The sequence below is a fragment of the Danio aesculapii genome, chromosome 14, assembly GCF_903798145.1.
Source record: "Danio aesculapii chromosome 14, fDanAes4.1, whole genome shotgun sequence".
In the NCBI taxonomy this organism is placed as follows: Eukaryota; Metazoa; Chordata; class Actinopteri; order Cypriniformes; family Danionidae; genus Danio; species Danio aesculapii.
Window position 1 is genome coordinate 50,566,461 of NC_079448.1, and position 23,759 is coordinate 50,590,219.

General features: G+C 36.2%; 1 protein-coding gene across 1 annotated transcript in view; it reads right to left on the minus strand.

The window, feature by feature from the left end:
* Window positions 1–23,759, minus strand: part of LOC130240216 (A disintegrin and metalloproteinase with thrombospondin motifs 2-like) — a 371,942-nt gene that overhangs the window by 123,302 nt on the left and 224,881 nt on the right. The window contains exon 4 of the mRNA XM_056471639.1: window positions 5,320–5,519. Coding sequence (XP_056327614.1) covers window positions 5,320–5,519 — 200 coding nt within the window. The remainder of the gene's footprint in view (window positions 1–5,319; window positions 5,520–23,759) is intronic.

Here is a 23,759-nt window from a genome sequence, read left to right on the forward strand (position 1 = left end):
TAACAGACAGACAGATGGATAGACAAACAGACAGACCGACAAACAGACAGACAGACAGACAGACAGACAGACAGACAGACAGACAGACAGACACAAAGAGAGATCGATAGACAGACAGGGAGATAGACAGACAATCAAATGTACAGACAGACAAATAGGGAGATAGACAGAAAGATAGACAGACAGATGAACAGATAAACAGATTGACAGACAGACATAGTCAAATGTACAGACAGAAAGACAGATGGACAGATAAACCGATAGATAGACAGACAGACAGACAGAGGTATTGACAGACAGACAGGTGAACAGATTAACAGAGAAATGGATGTACAGACAGACAGACAGATAAACTGATGAATGTACAGACAGATGGATGGGCAGATGGACAGACGGACAGACAGACAGACAGACAGACAGACAGACAGACATAAACAGACAGAAATAAATACAGAAAGACAGATTAACAAACTGATGGACAGATAAACAGATAGACAGATAGATGTATGGGCAGACAGGTGAACAGATTAACAGACAGACAGATGGATAGACAAACAGACAGACCGACAAACAGACAGACAGACAGACAGACAGACAGACAGACAGACAGACAGACAGACACAAAGAGAGATCGATAGACAGACAGGGAGATAGACAGACAATCAAATGTACAGACAGACAAATAGGGAGATAGACAGAAAGATAGACAGACAGATGAACAGATAAACAGATTGACAGACAGACATAGTCAAATGTACAGACAGAAAGACAGATGGACAGATAAACAGATAGATAGACAGACAGACAGAGGTATGGACAGACAGACAGGTGAACAGATTAACAGACAAATGGATGTACAGACAGACAGACAAACAAACTGATGAATGGACAGACAGTTGGACAGCTCCTATTCTCATTCAGAGAGAGCAGACACTGACCAGGAGAACATGAATAAAAGACTGCCTAGGATTTCACTCTGAGTAAACACCGCAACACATAGTGGCATTTACACACACACACACACACATACGCACGCACGCACGCACACACACACACACACACACACACACACACACACACACACACACACACACACACACACACACACACACAAATAAACGCCACAACAACAAACTCAAGCGCTACGCATAACACATCATCACACACAGCCCTTACAAGCAACAATCACTGAAAGAGCAGCAGTCAGGGAAAATAGATGGAGGAAAAAAGGGGCAAAAACCCGCTTCAAGTCTCTCTCTTTTCTCTGGCTGACTCGCGGAGAGCGAGGGAGACATGCCTTCCAAAAGTGAGCAAAGTAAACTTTCAAGAAGAAAGCGGCAAGAACTCAACGCGTGGGAGAGAAAGGAGACGCGATGTTATTTATATATTTCTGTTTATCTGTTTTCCTGTCATTTATTCAGAAAGCGGCGTTTGAAACACCCCCCAGGATGAGAAGAGAGGAGAGGAAAGGAGACGGCATGAAGCACAGCTGCAGAAATTGTTCGGGGACTCTTGATAACCGGAGAAAATATGCAATATAGAGACAAATGGTGAGGTTATAATGCATTTTTCTCCGGCCTTTTTCATCCCATCGCATTTGATCTTCGACAGAGCGATCCGTGATGTAGAAAAATGACTGCAGAACTGATCTAATATGTGTCGGATTTTACCTCACATCATTGACTATTACTGATGATATAATATCTGGCCGGCTTTTGATTTTTTTGGTCTGACTAGCGCTCTCTCTCTCTCTCAAACTCAAAAACTGCTTTATCGGCATGACAAATTTTACAAATGTATTGCCAAAGCATTTAGAAAGTTTACACGCTTCACTTTTTCAACATTTTTTATGTTACAGCCCTATTCCAAAATTGATTACATTCATTTATTTCCTCACAATTAATTCTACACACAACACCCCATAATGACAATGTGAATAAACTATTTGTTTTAATTGTTGCAAATGTATTAAAGGGCACCTATGGTGAAAAATCTACTTTTCAAGCTGTTTGGACAGACATATGTGCATGTATGGTGTATAGACCGTCATATTGGGGTGATATAAACACACCCAGTCCTTTTTTTTCAATTTAGCAACATAAAAAACGGTGGACCAATTGGAGCGGTTTTCAGATCGACCGCAACTTTACGTAGGAGTGCGGTCCCCCCCCGCCCACCGAATTGATTGACAGCTGCACGTATTAACATGTCCCGGTAGTCAAGTGTATAATCATATAAACAAGACCAGAAGTGTGCAAAGCAACCAAGAATAAAAGGTGTGTTCAGTTTGCTTGGTTCATCAATCATGTGCGCGCGTGAACTTTGTGTGACTCTGCGATGCAACTGCACAATAAATACTCACTGGTAAAGTTTTTACTGTAGTATTTCTCACAAACGCTACGTGAGATCTGCTTCCTTTAAGTCTGTCTGTTGTCTGACGCAGCCGAGGGAGGAGATTAAGGCACGCAGAAAGGCACGTAGAAACGGTGGGCGGGGAGGAGTAGCCTTAAAGAAGCAGTACACTAATACTGCCACCCAGTGAAAAAATGTATAAATAGGAATTTAATAAAAGGTATAATAAATAATCTGATGGGTGTTTTGAGCTGAAACTTTACAGAAACATTCTGGAGACGCAAAACACTTATATCAAATCTGAAAAAAGGGCTAACCTAGGTGCCTTTTAAAAATGAAAAAGCTGTCGGCGAAATAGCTTAGTGGTTAGGGCGTCGACATATGGTGCAGTGGCACGTCAGGGTGTCCCGAGTTCGAATCCCGGCTCAAGGACATTTCCCTACCCTACCCCGCTCCTGTCTAAATGCTGTCCTATCTAATAAAGACAAACAGGCCAAAAATAATTCTTTAAAAAATAATAATAATAATAATAATAATATTAATAATAAAAAAGCTAAAAAATCACATTCAATTGAATTCACCATTATTTGTATAGCGCTTTTGCAATGTAGATTGTGTCAAAGCAGCTTCACATAGAAGATCATAGTAAACTGAAACAGTGTAGTTCATTTTTCAAAGTTTAAGTTCAGTTCAGTTTAGCTCAGTTCAGTGTGGTTTAATAATCCCTACTGAGAGTCCAAACACTGAAGAACAAATCCAACGATGCGCAGCTCCACAGATCTGGAATCATGCAAGCCAGTGGCGACAGCGGCGAGGAAAAAAACACCAATTGGCGAAGGTGAAGAAAAAACCTCGAGAGAACCAGGCTCAGATGGGCACAACCATTGCTCCACTGGCCAAATGTTTTGTACAGAGCTGCAGTGCAAGTGCCGGAGGCTGGACCTCAGCAGAGACTTGTCTGTCCCTGGAGCGCACATGTACATAAGTCATACCTGCCAACATTTGATTCTGAAAATGCAGGTCATACCAGTCAGAGGCGGAAGAGTGGGAATGTGTAGGTGCCGTGCATAGAGTGGCATGCTGGAAATTACGAAAAGTGTGTGTGTGTGTGTGTTGGGGGGGGGGGGGGGGGGGGGGGGGGGGGGCAGGGGTGTTATGTACTGTACCAAAAAGCTGATGTTGGGTTAAATTCCCCCGTGGTAAATTCAGTTGATTGGACATGATTTAAAAAACCATGCATCTGTCTGTATAAGGTCCCAGGGTTGACAGTGCATGTCAAAGCACAAACCAAGCATGAAGACAAAGGAATTATCTGTAGTCCTCCGAGACAGGATTGTCTAGAGTCACAAGGCTGGGGAAGGTTACAGAAATATTTCTGCTGCTCTGAAAGTTCCAGTGAGCACAGTGGCCTCCATCATCCGTAAGTGGAAGATGTTTGAACCAGCAGGACTCTTCCTAGAGCTGGCCCGCCATTTAAGCTGAGTGATTGGGGGATAAAGGCCTTAGTCAGGGAGGTGATCAATAACCCGATGGTCACTCTGTCTGAGCTCGAGTGTTCTTCTGTGGAGAGAGGAGAACCTTACAAAAGGACAACCATCTGTGCAGAAATCCACCAATCAGGCCTGTATGGTAGCGTGGCCAGACAGAAGCCATTCCCCGCCTGGAATTTGCCAAAAGGCATCTGAAGGACCCTCAGACAATAAGTAACTAAATTCTCTGGTCTGATGAGACTAAAATTTAACACTTTGGAGTGAATGCCAGGCGTTACGTTTGGAGGAAACCAGGCACCGCTCATCACCAGACTAATACCATCCCTACAGTGAAGCATAGTGGTGGCAGCATCATGCTGTGGGGATGTTTTTTAGCAGCAGGAACTTGAAGACTAGTCAGGATAGAAGGAAAGATCAATGCAGCAATGTACAGAGACATCCTGAATGAAAACCTGCTTCAGAGTGCTCTTGTGCACCTCAGACTGGGGCGACGATTCATCTTCCAGCAGGACAATGACCCAAAGCGCACCACCAAAATATCAACGGAGCAGCTTCACAACAACTTAGTGAATGTCCTTGAGTGGCCCAGTCAGAGCCCAGAACTAAATCCTATTGAACATCTCTGGAGAGATCTGAAAATGGCTGTACACATTCGCTTTCCATCCAACCTGATAGAGCTTGAGAGGTACTGCAAAGAGGAATGGGCAAAAATTCCCAAAGACAGGTGTGCCGAGCTTGTGGCATCATATTCAAAAAGACTTGAGGCTGTAATTGCTGCCAAAGGTGCATCAACAAAGTATTGAGCAAAGGCTGTGAATACTGATGTGCATGTGATTTTTCAGGTTTTTAATTGTGCTACCCAAAGCAATAATGACTGGAGTAAAATTTTCATTTGAAACTACATACAATAAGTAATAAATAAATATTAAACAACTTAACTTTTCTTTTTTTTTACGTTTAATAAATGATGAACAAAATAATTTTAATTAAATTATTTAAAAAAATTAATAATAATAAAAAAAGAAACTGACCCCAAACTTTTGACCAGTAGTTTATATGTAATTTATTAATTTATATATAAATCAAAAATGGTAAAAATGTATTTGTAGAAAACTTATTTATGTAAATGTATGTATTTTTTTGTATATATTGACATGTTTTTTTTTTAATAGTTTTAAAACATTTTGACTGTATGGGTCAGTCAGGATTCCACCTTAGATGTACATGTTCCTCTAAAAACAACCCAGACAGACAGACAGAAACCTGCTCACACCCTGCAGGACTGAATGCTAATGCTATAACCAGTGACATCTCTGTCGTCTCTAATGCTTCACCAGCAGCAGCAGCTTCAGCTCAGATGTTTATTATAATGCTGCAGAAGTGCTGCGCTGTTGACAGAGTGTTTTCCATCGCTCTTTGATTTTCCTCAAGGGTAACCCGAACACAACAGGAGCGTGGGAGGCTGGAGCACACTTACGATGTTCATCAGAGTGAGGAGGTACTTCTCCACGCGCTCCTTCTTGTGAAACTGCACCACCGAGTCGTCCACCCCAAGCAGGACCTCGATGTTGTAGGCCCGTTCGGGAGACTGTCTGCGGGCCCGTCGGCTCCTGTTAATACTGCGCTCTACGCCCTCATACAGAGTCTCCAGTTCCAGCAGACCCCCCAGATCAGCACCTGTGAAAAAACAAAATTTGTACTTCAACTTAAACAGCGACTGCTTTATTTTATGCTGGAGAAATGAAAACGAGGAAAAAAAGGCATCACTATGTGTTGTGTCATGAGGTCATTTCCTCAGCTCGTCTCTGTCAGCCAATCAGACCAGGGCTATCTTCTGTGCGCCAATTATGTAACGTTTCCTAGGCAACCGGCTCATGGGTAAACCAACGCTCTCGCTGAAGACTAATATTAGCTCGGCGGTCGCTTTCTTATTGGATGATAATCCGAGAGTACGAACAATATTCATCATCCTAATGCTGAGAGTCAGTAACGTTATTATTACAGGGCCGCAGAGGCATGAAGACAAGCAGGCGAGAATTCCCAATAAACCAAACGAAGAGCTGTTTTTGTTCTTGTTGTTGTTTTCCATTGTTTTTTGTTGGTGTTTATGTTATGAAGGATTTTGTAGGGTTGTAAACTTCCTCTCATCAGCAGGTGTTCGTAATATCACAGCCTGTGTCAGCAGATTTACACAGCAAATTAGACGAAAGGTTTTACTGTACTGCAGAAGCAATTAACATGCTCTTGACTTCAGGTTGTTAATATGCACAGAAATCCTTTTTATTTTTATTAATTTATTTAGTTATTGAAGTGATGCAGATTTTGAATTAATTCAAAACTGTTGTAATTATCACCAACTTTTTTTTACCCAGTCATTCAAAGGTTTAACTTAGCTTAATTCATTTATTTGTAAAAAAAACATGGGCTCAGTTGATCAACATAAAAGCTTTTGATAATGTTACTAAACAATTATTTGGTTTTCGTTTATCCTGAAAATATTCAATGTAGGATAATATATCTGTTGAAAATATTAGTCAACACAGTTTAAAAAATGCAGCATATTTATATATATATATATATATATATATATATATATATATATATATATATATATATATATATATATATATATATAGCTGATGTCAAAATTATTATTCACCCTTTGATTTTTTTTTTCTTTTTTAAATATTTCTCAAATGATGTTTAACAGAGCAAGGAAATTGATAATATTTTTTCTCCTGGAGAAAGTTTTTTTTTTTTTTCGGCTAGAATAAAAGCAGTTTTTAATTTTTTTAAAAAACATTTTAAGGTCAAAATGATCAGCCCCTTTAAGCAATATATTTTTTCAATAGTCAAACCATCATTGTACAATACCTTGCCTAATTACCCTAACCTGTCAAATATTATTTACTGTCATCATGGCAAAGACAAAATAAATCAGTTATTACAAATGAGTTATTAAAACTATTATGATTAGAAATGTTTATGTTTAGAAATTTTTTAGAAATTATGTTTAGAAAAAAATCTTGTGTGTGCGTGTGTGTGTGTGTATATATATATATATATATATATATATATATATATATATATATATATATATATATATATATATATATATATATATATATATATATATATATATATATATACACACACTCACAAAATAATTTGTTGAATCAAAATGATTTAATCGTGGCACCCATTGTGCATCTAAACCAGGGGTGCCCAAATTGGTGGGCCGGAGGTAAATATACCAAACTGTGAAGTTGTCAATGTAATTTCCTAATTGATTATTATAATCCATTATATAATATTTACTATATATATTATTTATTTATATTTATAATTATATTTATATAATTATTACTATAATTTATCCCCTTAAAAACTTGAATTGTATTAATATTTGTAAATTTTTGTAAATTTTTTAATGAACATCTTACAATAAAAAGCATCTCATTTATAACACTAAAAAATACCCTTTGCCTTGATTTGCTTGCTGATGTCTTGTGTGATGTCTGCTATGCATTGGCTGTATACATTTTTTTTTTACCTGATTCATTCACAACATTTAATTAAAACATTTAATCTAAGTTTGCTCTTTTGTAGATTAACAAAAGTTATGCTGAGTTAGAAATGACAATATGTTAAAGGCATTTCCACTGAAAATTCCCCATCATTCTCCCTCTCTTCTCAGATGGGATGGAGGGCCAAATCAAAGGTTGCCGAGGGCCAACTTTGTTCCACGGACCCTAGTTAGGGCACCTCTGATCTAAACAAATCAAGTAAACTTAAACAGCTTTAAATGTGTTATATGTACACAATATAAATATGTCATTTCAACATGGTTTTAACAGATCTGTGTAACTTCTTTGCATCTAAATGAACTAAAATGTTTGTGTTGAGTTTATCTGATTGAGTTTATTCATTTATACTGTCAGTAAAGCACTTCAGCTCAGCAAGATTCGTCTTTCAACAAGTTTCGGTCTTGCCCATGCATGATTATTAAAATCTATTTTGCTGCTTTAATTAGATTTGTCTTGGTTGGCAGCATTGAAATTCCTAACTTGCAGCCAGCTCGCTGTGATTTCACCAAATTACCAATATAGCTATATTGCCTCACATCCTCACAATATGTCTCATATGTCACAATAAGTATCTTTTTGGCAGTTAAGTTAAACCATGGCGTGAGACAAAAAACACCCCTGACATTTATACATTAACACCAATAAACAAAAATTACAACGAGAGCATTTGTAAATAACTTTTTCTTAAAGCTGTAAAATAGTAACACAATGGCATTTAAAGGGCCCATAGTTTACCTCTTTTTTATGATTTAATATTAATATTATGGTTGTTCTGAGTGTGCCAGTTTAGGTTCAGTTTAAAACACAATTCAGATTTTTATTATAATGTGTAAAAAGTGTCATGTTGGGGGCGTGTCCACAGCTCGCTGATTTAGGGGTGTGTTGCTTCACATGTAAATTAGTTTCGGCTTCCCGCCCAATGTAACAAGGGGGCGGGGCCATGAGCTCACCCACTCTGCGTTTGCAACAGAGTCTGACAGGCAGACAGAGAGGAGCGTGAGAGGTTCAGCAATCAGTCGTACATGTACGACTCGGACACAGACCAAGCATTTGTGTCTTTGTACAGTTTTACAGCCAACTGTGTGCTAGTTTCAAGTGCTGAGCTTGTACACAGAAACTAATAACCACGCACACTGAATTAACTTTGACTGAGGCACCGGATGCGCCGCTCGAAGCCACGACACGACACACCAGACACTCTCTGTGGCGCGGCAGAAACATGAAGTGTCCCGAATCGTCGCACCACGCATTTTTGAATTCTAAACATAGATTTCTATCAGGGTACACACAACGGCGCTTCAAGTCTGCAGCGGTCCGCGGCGCCCAGCCGTCGACTTGAGTGTACCCTGATAGAAACCTATGTTTAGAATTCTAAAACGCATGCTAGTTAAGATCACAGGGAGCTTCTGGGATCACGAGAAATGCAAACGACTGAAGTATAAGGTAGACTCAATGAGAAGTACACATGTTTGCAAACCTACCTAAAGATACAACCAATAATTCTGATTAGAGCGATAATGTGGAGAATATTGATCTTGTGTTGAGCCCAATGAGCCTTGCATCTAAAAATAGAGCTAGGGTGTTCCTTTAGTGATATCGCTTCGACTCACGCTGAAAATGGCGGATGTGAATCAACAAACTGAGGATATGATGACGCGCCTGTCAATCAATATTGGTGGGCGGGGGGACCGCTCTCCTACGTAAAGTTGCGGTCGATTTGAAAACCGCTCCAATTGGTCCATCGTTTTTATGTTGTTAAATTGAAAAAAAAGCACTGGGTGTATTTATATCACCCCAATATGACGCTCTATACACCATACATGCACATATGTCTGTCCAAACAGCTTGAAAAGTAGATTTTTTTACCATAGGTGCCCTTTAATAAAATAAAAGATGTACTGAGCATCAGTGATTGCTCCACTCCGAGCTTACTTGCTCTAGCACCCCATTTAAAGGGACAGTGTAAAAACTGGAGAGCTTCTGTCCAGCTACAAATGTGCATCTTCTTCATTCAATCACTACATCAGTCTTGTTCAAGCTCAAGCACCAGTGTTCATGCCCCAGCAGCTCGTTTGAGGGGAACAGTGCAAATATTAAATTGTCAACATGCAAAAGGAACTCCAAGTGCATTTTTGTTTTTGTCTCCAAGTTACTTGTGCCAAGAATAAGTTGTCCATATATATGTGAAACCCCACAACTGTAGAAATCCAAAAGTTCAAAAGTTGAACTAAGCATGCGCAGTGAATTCTTCTGGTTTAATTGGTGGGTATGTGAACCGTCTCATAAGTGCATACCGCCACCTACTGTAATGGAGGTGCACAGTAACTCACCAGAGAGGGCAGTTCATTTGAAGAGCTTAAATCTCATTCAGTCAACAAGTTGTGATCTAATTCATTTGATTATTTCTTCATTTAGTTTCAAAAAACTTGAATGAACCATTTAACAGAACTAAATTCATTCCATTCTTTTCCATAAGACATATTTGTATTTTGCAAATTGAGCAAGTGGCTTGTTGACTTTTTTGAGTATATATATATATATATATATATATATATATATATATATATATATATATATATATATATATATATATATATATATATATATATATTATACAGTATAAAAAAATAAATAAAAATAAATAAATAAATAAAAAAAAAAAAAAAATAATATATATATATATATATATATATATATATATATATATATATATATATATCCAAATAGTATAATATACATTGTATAATATAGTATAATTACATATTTTAAATGCAAAAATGACGTAAACGTAAACAAATGTAAACAAATACTTTGCAACCTGTGTTCATCTTTATCATGAAAACTTGACATTACCAAGACAACAAAACTTGTCATAAATCTGTCATAAACATGATTGCTGTGAAGTTATTATAAATGTGTGATGAATTTTAGAATTAATATAAATTTTTATATTTAAAAAATATTATTTATATTAATAAATTATTTAACAAATTAATATATATTATGTCAACTATAAATATCTTTGTACGTGTTTATTTTGAATCTAAAAATCCTGTCACCATTCACTGCCATTATATGAATCAACAGGATTAAATTTACAGGATATTTTCATTTTTGGGTGAAGCCCAAAAATTTTATAATTTATATTAATTAATTAATTATTAACATGTATATATTAATTTATATATAAAGTATATAATATATAAAATCTTATATATATATATATATATATATATATATATATATATATATATATATATATATATATATATATATATATATATATATATTTAAAATAAAGTGTTACCATAATATTCAATAAAATGTATTTTATTACAGAAAAACCAGCCTGATCTCATGAGGAAATTATATGTTTAGTCAGTTTAGCGGCTAATTATTATGAATTTATCGTTTATTTATTCATTCATTTTCCTTTGGCTTAGTCCTTTATGTGTCAGGGGTCGCCACAGCAGACTGAACCACCAACTATTCCAAAATATGTTTTATGCAGCGGATGCCCTTCCAGCCACATCCTAGTACTGGGAAACACACACGCATTCACACACACACAATCATCCAAGTTCATCCAATTCACCAATAGCGCATGTGTTTGGACTGTGAGGGAACATGCAAACTTCACACAGAAATGCCAACTGGCCCAGCCAGGATTCAAACCAATGACCTTCTTGCTGTGAGTGCTAACCACTGAGCCACTGTGCTGCCTTTGTATGAGTTCAGTCATATGAAAATGAACTATTTTTAAAAAGAGGCATGGCACCCAACCCTGGCCCCTAAACTCAACCATCGTTGGGGATACTGTAGGCAAATTGCACTAAATTGTACAAATGAGATCATACAAATTAGCCACTGAATCAAAAAGTTATGAATTGCCATGAGATAGCATTATAAAAACAGTGACTTAGGGAATAGAAAGAAAATGGTTCTCCCTGAGGGGAATTTTCTCCCCTATAAAGCCCACTAACCTCCATCTCTGACATCTGTCTTATTTTGCCATTCTGTGATCCTCTAAAACTTGACCCATCACCCTGTCTGTCAAACCCAGCGGGCTGCGTTCAGATCTCAGGAGAGAACATTCACATTCAGGCGGACGAGTCCTCGCCCTTATCAGGACACAAAGCTACTTTGTCTTTCAACCTTTGCAAATGTCAAGAGGGAGAGAAAGACGGAAGGAGGAGAAAAGAGGAAAGGTGCTGGTAGGACATTGTAGAAGAGCGCTATCGTGTACAGTTGTGATTCTGTTGATGTTAAGGAAAGTTTGTGGCTGTGTTTTAGTCACACATGTACCAAATCACAGTGTCATCTGATCAAGCCCATGTACTGAGACTCACAGACGCTCATTTCACTTTGCTTGTTAACAACTCGAAGCATCACACGCTCGTCTATGTGAATGACAGGTTTATGGGTCGTCAAGCTGCCAGACTGTAAACGACTCAAAGTTTGGAAATTCTAGATGTATCCATTGACACATGCATATATAAATACACACAAAAGTGCACAAAGAAATACATACAAACCTGCACAGATAACCAAGCACAAACACTAAGGGTTTTTTAAAACAGAGGTATAAGTGTTGAAAAACTTAATAACTTTCCTGTTATACTGTGTAAAGCAGGGGTGCTCAACCTTGTTTCTCACTCAAAAAAAAAAAAAAATAAAATAAAATAAAATAAATAATAAATATATATATATATATATATATATATATATATATATATATATATATATATATATATATATATATATATATATATATTTTTTTTTTTTTTACTTGTTTAAGCTACTTAATTAAAATTAGCTGAAACAACAAAATTCTTGAGAGTTCACTGGGACAACTTAATTTTTTTATGTTCAATCCACATTTGTTAAAAGGGTTGTGTTGGGACAACATGAATGAATTATGTGGAACCATGCATTTTCTACAGTGCTGGAGATTGACCTTCCTGCAGATTTCAGTAGCAACCCATATCAAACCCACCTGCCTGTAATATTCAAGTGCTGTTCATGGTCTTAATTAATTGGTTTAGGTGTGTTTGATCAGGGTTGGAGCTGAACTCTGTAGAAGGATAGATCTCCAGGGACAGGGTTGAGCAGTTGAGCACCCCTGGTCAATATGTCCACTTGCTGAAAGAAATCACAAATGTGTTTCATTTTGAACATTTTGGAAGAACTGAAATGGCCACAAAATAGCTGACTGTGGTTAGCAATACATAATTATTAGTTATCTTGCCAAAAAAAAAAAAAAAAAAAAAAAAAAAAAAAAAAAAGCATATATATACACACATACATATATATATATATATATATATATATATATATATATATATATATATATATATATATACATATATATATATATATATATATATATATATATATATATATATATATATATATATATATATATATACATACATATATATATATATATATATATATATATATATATATATATATATATATATATATATATATATATATATATATATACATATACATACATACATACATATATATATATATATATATATATATATATATATATATATATATATATATATATACATATACATACATACATACATATATATATATATATATATATATATATATATATATATATATATACATATACATACATACATACATATATATATATATATATATATATATATATACATATACATATATACATATACATACATACATACATATATATATATATATATATATATACATATACATACATATATATATATACATATACTCACATATATATATATATATATATATATATATATATATATATATATATATATATATATATATATATATATATATATATATATATATATATATATATATATATATATATACTGTATATAGATATACATATACATACATTATATATATATATATATATATATATATATTGAATAATAAAGCAAGTCAGATGCAAAAAAGTATATAATATCAATAAAAATACTGCCAAGAATATTAAAAATAACCCATGTTTAGTCAATGATAAATAGTCAAACAGCCAATGTACAGTAGTAGTCAAGTTTAACCATTCATATAACATAAAACACTACATATATTAATTAAAATAATAAAAACAAAAAAGTAAAAAAAAAAAGTCAAAAGAAAGAAAGTCAATACAGCACATACAAAAATTAGAGATGTTTTTAATGTTATATATTATTATTAATGATTTATAATCAGTTAATAAATACTGACTTTACTACTTCTAACCACAAGTTAATAATGACATAGAGATTCACCTTCAGTATTCTGTAAAAATAATTTTTCTGAAAAAAAATTGTTGCAAAACTCATTTGTATTAAAGGAGACCTATTATGCTCCATTTTACGAGAACGAAAATATCTCTGATGTCCTGTGAGTGTCTATGTGAAGTTTCAGCTCAAAATACCACACAAATAATGTCTTATAACTCTTTATAACTGCCCCTTTTAGGCTTTGATCCTAACTGTGGTGTTTTGGTGACTGTTGCTTTAAATTCAAATGAGATTGTGGTGTTTTCAAAAGAGGGCGGAGCAACAGATGCCTACGTGTCAGCACAGTGGCAGATTATAAAACAAGACTAATGTTGTATGCCAATGAGGGAGAGATCGTCACTAAGGGGCGGGGCCATACCTCTCTGATGACACGTACAAAGGGAAAATGTCAATCAAAGTGTTTCAGCAGACTGTTTTTATCAAGTTTGATTATAAAAAAAATCAATAGCTACATTTGTACCACTATCAGCTGGTTATATTCACAAACTGTTTCCACAAAACTGTTGAAATGGCTTGTAAAAGTGATATTTGCACAATAGGTCCCCTTTAAACAGGGAATGAAGACAAAAAAACTATTTTCCGTAATGATTACAAAACAAAACTGCAAATTAATTGTACTAGTATTAACAAAAACAGGAACATGGACATATAAATGACCTTAAAAATGCATTATTGAGACTTTACATGTCTAAGAAAAACATAAGTAGTGCATTCTAGTCCTTTAGTGGAATGTAAATGTTGTGTACAAACAGCTTGATGTCAGACAGTGTTTTAATGCGAGTGTGTAAATGTGTGTGTGCACGCAGCAGATGTACGAGGCAGTCTTTCTGTGTTCTTCAGGAAGGGTATCGCAACCTTAGGGAAATCTGATCCAGCTATACACACACTTCTACCAGCCGGCGCTCAACGAATGCTCTTTCTGCCTTTTAATCTTTAATGGTGTGTTGTAAAAGCCGAGATCAAATTAAGCCTTTAGGACCCGGCCATTGAGAGCTGGTAATGATATCAGTAACTAAATCATCTCCAGCTGTAATAAAGTATGCCATTTGATTAGGCTCTATATTAATGCCAACAATGCACTAATGTTTACTATCTGGTGAGTAAACTGCCAATGCTACTGTAGAGCAGAGGTCGGCAAGCTTTTGATTATTTTTTTACACCCTTTTCAATATAATATTAGGCAGGCACCAAATTTACATTCATTTTTTTTGACACGACCATGCTTTTGGCCAACAGATTTCACACTTGTTGTCTAGTTGTTGTTGTGGTGCTACATGCTTTTAAATGCTTTCATTTCTCAGATTTGCAAACCTTGTGTGAAATTGTCTTTACTATGACATGCCTAATCTGCATTATAATGCCTATAGGCCTTAGCCCTTCCCCTTACCCCTCGTTTTGCACATTCACATGAAGGGGTAGGGGTGTCACAATCCTCTTTAGCTTGAAGGCATAGGGCTAAGGAGAAGGGGTCGACACCTATTTGAACGGAGATTTTTCAGGACTTGAAACCAAGGGTACAAAAATTTCCCAGAATACACCAGCCACAACGCCAGCATGTCAATATTCTGAATTTTTACAACAAATAAGCATATGTTTTAATACATTCATAACCGTGCTCAGGTTTTACCGTCATGCTTTAAAAAAAATATATATATATATAAAAATCACTAAATTTTGCTATCTATAATCCCTAATAATAACTCCTGTACAGCAGTCCCACAACATTCTGTCACTCAATGACACTGGAATACCCTGTCAGAAAAGTCTAGTGGCTGAGAATGAGCTTTTTACAGTGTCTGCTATAATATTAATGTTGTTTTCCTGTGTTTATATAGATGAATATGGCCACGGTGTAAATGCACAGTACAGTTACGATCTTATTGCCACATTAGATCGCTGATAACATGATGCCTTCAGTGATTTCCTGAAGATAAATACCAAAAAACAACACAACTGGAATAACTACAGCAGTCGCGATCATCTGATCGAAGCAAGAGATCGTGATGACATATGATGACGTGTGCAGGTGCTGTAGTGCTGTCCTATTTCTTAAGGGTCAATTTTGAAGTCCTTCCCCTTCACACTCTGTTTCAAGGGCCAAAGAGAAAGGGAAGAGGTCCAAAAACAAAATTGGGATTGGGTCAGTTTAACCTGTTTTTTTGACTGCATGTTTGTTTAATAAGCGGCAATGTCATGTAAGCAATGCTGTTAAGGAAATATTGTGTGTTTGTGCGTGCGTGCGTGCGTGCGTGCGTTCGGGCGGGCGGGCGTGCGGGCGGGCGGGCGGGCGGACGGACGGACGGACGGACGGACGGACGGACGGACGGACGGACGGACGGACGGACGGACGGACGGACGGACGGACGGACGGACGGACAGACAGACAGACAGACAGACAGACAGACAGACAGACAGATAGATAGATAGATAGATAGATAGATAGATAGATAGATAGATAGATACAGTTGAAATGAGAATTATTTTCCCTTTGATTATTTTTTCTTTTTTTAAATATTTCCTAAATGATGTTTAACAGAGCAAGGAAATTTTCACAGTATGTCTGATAATATTTTTTCTTCTGGCGAAAGTCTTATTTGTTTCATTTCAGCTAGAATAAAAGCAGTTTTTAATTTTTTAAAAGCCATTTTAAGGTCAAAATGATTAGCCCCTTTAAGCTATATATTTTTTCGATAGTCTTCAGAACAAATCATCATTATACAATAACTTGCCTAACTACCCTAACCTGCCTAGTTAACTTTATTAACCTTGTTAAGCCTTTAAATGTCACTTTAAACTGTATAGAAGTGTCTTGAAGAATATCTAGTAAATATATATTTTTGAAATTCATAATTTCATTTCTTTTCATTTCACATACCATTATATGTTATTAAATAAAAAAAGTGTTAAATACAAATATATGAATTAAATTATATGAATTATTTTTAAAGTAATTTTCACATCTTGATTTTTCGGTTTCTCCTAGACGCTTCTATTCAGCACATTACTTAAAAAAAACATTAATGGTAACACTACTTTATCGATTCTTACCTTAAACTACACTGAAAACAATTATTCAAAGATGATTCCTTGGATTTACTCAATTTTTTTACGTTAAGTGGTTTTAAACAATTTATTTGGGCTGAATTTAAACAAACAAATGAAGTTAAACATTGCTCAATTTAATTTGTTTGTTTAAATTCAACACAAATAAACTGTTTGCAACAGTTTTGCATGCAACACTTTTTTCAGTGTCTTTGTTACTAAGATATCAGCTGTTTAATAGTACTTATAAAGCACATATTCTGCATGATCTTATTCTACATACCTAATCAATACCCAACTACTACAATAATAACTATAAATAATCAGAAAATTAGAAGTTATTTAGACCAAAAGTCATAGTTAATGGTTTATTAAATGCAGGAATTGTACCTGATTATTAAGTGTGACCAAATATATCTATAATATTGTACTGGATCGATTGAATCTCTTTCGGTGGCATTTAAACATGCTCATTTCTTAGGCCATCTCATCCACGTCTACAAGTCATTGAGTTATTATAGGCAAACGTTATGTCATAAATGACAGAAAATCATCTTAATGTCAGGAAAATAGTTTTCAAATGTGAAATATCTTCTTTTTTAATGTTCCATAATGTTCTCAAAGTCAGACGTGTACAAGCAACAGCAAAGCACCATGGGAGAAATGCTCCGCTGGGCTAAATCAAGCCGTATAGCAATTCACACATTAAACTCTGCATATCTCCACAAGGGAATGATTTCATAAGAGTGCCATAAGAGAGCTGCTTATGAAATGCAAGGAAGAGGGGAGAAAAAAGACAGTTTTCAGCCTTTTTTGTCACTGCCAGATCTTCAAGATAAACAGAGAAATCCACCCACTCACGGAGGGATGGGAGGGGTCTTTCTCCACCTCCTCCATCTCTGTACCAGACGCCTGCTCTCAAACAGGTCAGCTTGACATCTCAGTGGCTGGATATACTGGCGGTTGAATGCTGGGACACTGAGTTCAGGACTGGTTGTTTAAACACACACACACGCACACGCACACACACACACAGACCAGCAATGTCTTTTACGGTGTCCTCCGTTCCTTTAAATATAAATTATTATTATTATTATTATATTAACAAATTTAATATTTGGCGAGCAGCACGGTGGCTCAGTGGTTAGCACTGTTGCCTCAAAGCAAGAAGGTCTCTGGTTCGAGTTCTGGCTGGGCTAGTTGGCATTTCTGTGTGGAGTTTGCATGTTCTCCCCGTGTTGGTGTGGGTTTCCTCCGGGTGCTACGGTTTCCCCCACAGTCCAAACACATGCGCTATAGGTAATTGGATAAACTAAATTGGCCGTAGTGTATGAGTGTGTGTTTGAATGAGTGTGTATAGGTGTTTCCCAGTACTGGGTTGCGGCTGGAAGTGCATTCGCCGTGTAAAACCTATAGTGGAATAGTTGGTGGTTCATTCCACTGTGGTGACCTCTGGAATAGAGACTAAGGTGAATAAATGAGAGTGTACACATTTACCTGCAGTTGTTACAGTGATATTACACAGCACCTGAAAATTAAGAGATGCTAATGGTCTAATCCGATTCAACAATTTATGCTAAGCTAAGCTAAAAATGCTCCCCATAATAATCAAAGAATTTTGCTGCCATCACATGACTGCAGTTGATCCAGTGATATTACATAGCGCCTGAAAATTTGATAGATGCTAATGGTCTAATCCAACTCAATAGTTTATGCTAAGCTATGCATACATTTGAGAGATGCTAATAGTCTCTAAATTTTATGCTGAGCTAAGCTAAATGTGCTCCACATAATAATTAAGGAATTTTGCTGCCGTCACATGGCTGCAGTTGATCAGTGATATTACACAGCACCAGAAAAATTTGAGAGATGCTAATGGTCTAATCGGATTCAATGATTTATGCTAAGCTAAGCTAAAAGTGCTCCACATAACAATCAAGGCATTTTGCTGCCGCCCCATGTCTGCAGTTGATGCAGTAATATTACATAGCACCTGAAAAGTTTGATAGATGCTAATGGTCTAATCCAATTCAATAATTTAAGCTAAGCTAATGATACATTTTAGAGATGCTAATAGTCTCTAAAATTTATGCTAATCTAAGCTAAAAAAGCTTCACATAATAATCAAGAAATTTTGCTGCCGTTTCTTGTCTGCAGTAAATCCAGTGATATTACACAGCGCCTGAAAAATTTGAGAGATGCTAACGGTCTAATCCGATTCAATGATGTATGCTAAGCTAAGCTAAAAGTGCTCCCAATAATTAAGGAATTTTGCTGCCGCCCCATGTCTGCAGTTGATGCAGTGATATTACATGGCGCCGAAAAATTTGATAGATGCTAATGGTCTAATCCAATTCAATAATTTATGCTAAGCTAAGCATACATTTGAGATGCTAACAGTCTCTAAAATTTATGCTAAGCTAAAAGTGCTCCACATAATAATCAGGGCATTTTGCTGCCGCCCCATGTCTGCAGTTGATGCAGTAATATTACATAGCACCTAAAAATTTGATAGATGCTAATGGTCTAATCGAATTCAATAATTTAAGCTAAGCATACATTTTAGAGATGCTAATAGTCTCTCGAATTTATGCTAAGCTAAAGTTGCTCCACATAATAATCAAGAAATTTTGCTGCCGTCCCATGTCTGTAGCTGATTCAGTGATATTTCACAGCGCCTGGAAAATTTGAGATGCTAATGGTCTAATCCGATTCAATGATCTATGCTAAGCTAAGCTAAATGTGCTCCCCATAATAATCAAGGAATTTTGTTGCCGCCCCATGACTGCAGTTGATGCAGTGATATTACAATTGGATTACATCCAATTCAATAGTTTATGCTAAGCTAAGCATACATTTGAAAGATGTATTTATGCTAAAATTAAGCTAAAAATGCTTCATATAATAATAAAGAAACTTTGTTGCCGTCCCATGTCTGGAGTTGATCCAATGATATTACACAGCGCCTCAGATTTGAGAGATGCTAATGGTCTAATCCAATTCAATGATCTATGCTAAGCTAAGCTAAAAGTGTTCCCCATAACAATAATGAAATTTTGCTGCTATCCCATGGCTGCAGTTGATATTACACAGCACCAGAAAAATTAGAGAGATGCTAAAGGTCTAATCCGATTCAATGATCTATGCTAAGTTAAGCTAAATTCTAAATGATTTATGCTAAGCTAAGCTAAAAGCGTTCCCGCCTGATGCAGATATCATCTGAATGGATTCAAAATGGTAAAACTCAACTGCTTAACACTAGGAGAGTTGTAAAACAAGACCGCCACAAAAAAGTGGAGTGTTCCTTTAACTGGAAAGAGTCAGTGTCAGTGTTTGTGAATGTGGGCCAGAGAGGTCAGTGGACGAGCCCAACAACACTGACAGATGAGCAGCGGCTACAGACAAGGACATGCTGACCTCTAAATGTGTTGATTCTTGCGCTCTCAGACACAACAGGAGAAAAATGGACAATTACAAACTTATTCTGGCCCTCAGAGATCATGGCCAAGTCACCTTCATTTGAATAGTGCTTTATATAATGCTGGGCTGAACGTACAATTAAAATATTAGGTTTGAAATTTCATCATGAATGAAATGAATGAAAAAGCAAAGTCTGGTCTCTGAAACAGATTAATTTGTTGAGTCAAAAAGCTTTATGAACCATTTAATTTAGACAAACAATCATTTATTCATTCATTCATTCATTCTCCTTGGGCTTAGTCCCACATTTATTAGGGGTCGCCACAATGGAATGAAATGCCAGCTATTCCAGCATATGTTTTCCACAGCGGATGCCCTTCCAGCTGCAACCCAGTACAGAAACACTCATACACTCTCGCATTCATACAAACTCTGATACACTACGGCCAATTTAGTTCCATTTACCTTTAGTGCATATTTGGACTGTAGGGGGAAACTAGAGCACCCGGAGGAAACCCACACCAACATGGGGAGAACATGCAAACTCCACACAGAAATGTTGACTGGCCTAGACAGGACTCAAACCAGCAACCTTCATGATGTCAGGTGACAGCGCTAACCACTGAACCACCATGCCGCCCTCATAGACAAAGAAAACATAAGTAAACACATCATGCAGCTTTTAAATAAGCCCTGTGTGAAAAAGTGTTTGCCCCCTACTGTGCAGTTAATCAAAATTCATTTTCGATTTTGACTTACAATGATAATGAAAAACAATTAATTGAGATGAAATGATTATTGCGTCATACCCCGCCCCCTTTCCAGCAGTACGCAGTCGTTCCTTTGCAAAGCTTATGAAGATCAGTCAAACCACGTACTGTAATGTGACTTTTGCAGCCTGAGACACTCTTCATTTATTGATGTGTATTAAATTCATTCATGTTTTAATGCATCATGCTGAGATCCAAAGAAATAAAAAAATAAACAAATAAAAATGTTTGAGTTACCAATTACAATTATTTTTCAAAGGACTGGTTTCCATTATTGCATTATGTTTTCTTTTTTTTTAAATCAGAAAACACGAGAATGATGACTCCTCAAACGGACAGTTTTCTGTTATACACTAAAGAATAGATTTATAATGCTGCAAACTAGTAGCCATTGATTTCCATAGTAGGAAAAAAAGCATTATGGTAGTCAATTGCAACCCAGGCTCATTCTAAAAACATACCTCTATATACATTTCTGGAGAGCACCAAATACATTCCAGGAGCTAGATTTTTTTGGTAGTTTTTGTTTTCGCGAATCCGCCAGAGGCCGCTATGTACGCTTTTTGAGATCTCAAATTTCTCTCTTGAGTGCCATTCATGCCTGCTCTTTTCGCGGGAATCCACCAGAAGCCGCTGTCGACTGACCGACTGACCGACTGACTGACACACCCTCCTCCTTCCCTACCCAACCAATAGTATTTTCAAAAGCACCAGTTGACCTGCTAAAATGAAAATCCAATGACCAAAATATACATTGACCCATTCACGATCTTCAGAAATGTATATTTTTATTATTTTATTTTTATTATTTTCAGAATGAGCCTGGGTTGTTTTTATTATTCTGGAAACTGGTGGCCATTGAATTCCATAGTAGTGAAAACAAGTACTATGGAAGTCAATGGCTACCAGTTGCAACCCAGGCTCATTGTAAAAACATACCTCTATATACATTTCTGGAGATCACCAAATACTTTCCAGGAGCTAGATTTTTTGGTAGTTTTTGTTTTCGTGAATCCGCCAGAGGCCTCTATGTATGCTTTTTGAGATCTCAAATTTCTCTCTTGAGTGCCATTCATGCTTACTCTTTTCGCGGGAATCCACCAGAAGCCGCTGTCGACTGACTGACTGACCGACTGACTGACACACCCTCCTCCTTCCCTACCCAACCAATAGTATTTTCAAAAGCACCGATTGACCTGCTAAAATGAAAATCCAATGACCAAAATATACACTGACCCATTCACGATCTTCAGAAATGTATATTTTTATTATTTTATTTTTATTATTTTCAGAATGAGCCTGGGTTTTATTATTCTGGATACTGGTGGCCATTGAATTCCATAGTAGTGAAAACAAGTACTATGGAAGTCAATGGCTGCCAGTATCCAGCTTTCTTCAAAATATCTTCTGTTGTGAACAAATAAACTCAAACAGGTTTGCGACAAGTGAAAGGTGAATAAATGACAGAATTTTCATTTTTAAAACTATAAGCTCTAACATCCTCCTATCGAAAAGACTTTCAATTAGCTTGCAAGACCTCTGATGATTAACACATTTGGATTACAAAATCCTAATTTCAACTTTAGCCTGAGAGAAATGCTTTTCCAACAACCCTTTTACTCGAATCTTCAAGGTTTCATGATAACAGTGTTAAAAGTGTGAATTCTAGCCCATTGTAGGTGGAATCTGTGCGTCTGTAGTCCCTGACCTCTATCTCTAGGGAAATAAAAACATTTCTCAGAGCTTTCTGCATTGGAGGAAATGCGTACCATTAGAGGAAGCAGGATCAATGTCAGGTGAGAAATGGCACCAGTTATCAGGTTATGCTGATAAGAGATGTATTACAGCACATTGAATTCATACAACGCTATATACATCAAGCTGAAGAAACGTAAAAAATGCTTGTCTTATATAGAGTGAGAAAAACAAGCATTGAACACGTCACCATTTTTCTGAGAAAACATATCTCAGAAAACTTTTCTAAAGGTGCTGTCGACTTGAATTTATCACCGGATGTTGATAGCAACCAAAGAAATCCATATATGCAAAGAAAACAAAACTAACTAGTTTAAAAATGAAGTTATGTGAAATAACATGAAATGACACAGGGGAAAGAGTATTGAACACATGAAGAAAGGGAGGTGTGGAAAGGCAGTGAAAGCCCAGACAGCAGCTGAAATCTCTCAGTAGCTCTTCAGCAACTCTCTGCCCTTCCTCAGTGTAAATGAATATCAGCTGCTTCAGTTCAACATCTACATTAGTAGGAGGATGAAGATGAAACCAGGGTGGACATTTCAGCAAGACAGTGATCCAAAACACAGCCAAGGATGCTTTCAGAGAAAGAAAATCAAGCTGTAGAATGGCCCAGCCAATCACCTGACTTAAACCCAATAGAAACTACAAAATAAAGCTCAGATTTCATTGACGAGACCCACAGAACCATCAAGATTTTAACACTTTATTGAAGTCTGAGAAAAACTCACACCTGAGCAATGCACGTGACTTCATTCTCCATATGAGAGGCGTCTTTAAGCTGCCATCACCAAAAAAGCCTTTTAAATAATGCATTAAATACATTTGAGTAGTTCAGTACTTTTTCCTTGTGTCATTCTATTGTTATTACACATAACTCATTTATTATATTTTTTAGTTTTGTTTTAGTTGTTTTTATGTTTGTATTGTTCTGGTTTAATCCCATCTCACACTCAATACACGACAATTATATTGTATAAATACAGCACTGCAACATAAAAAAGAGAGAGATCGACTAATGCTGCGTTCACA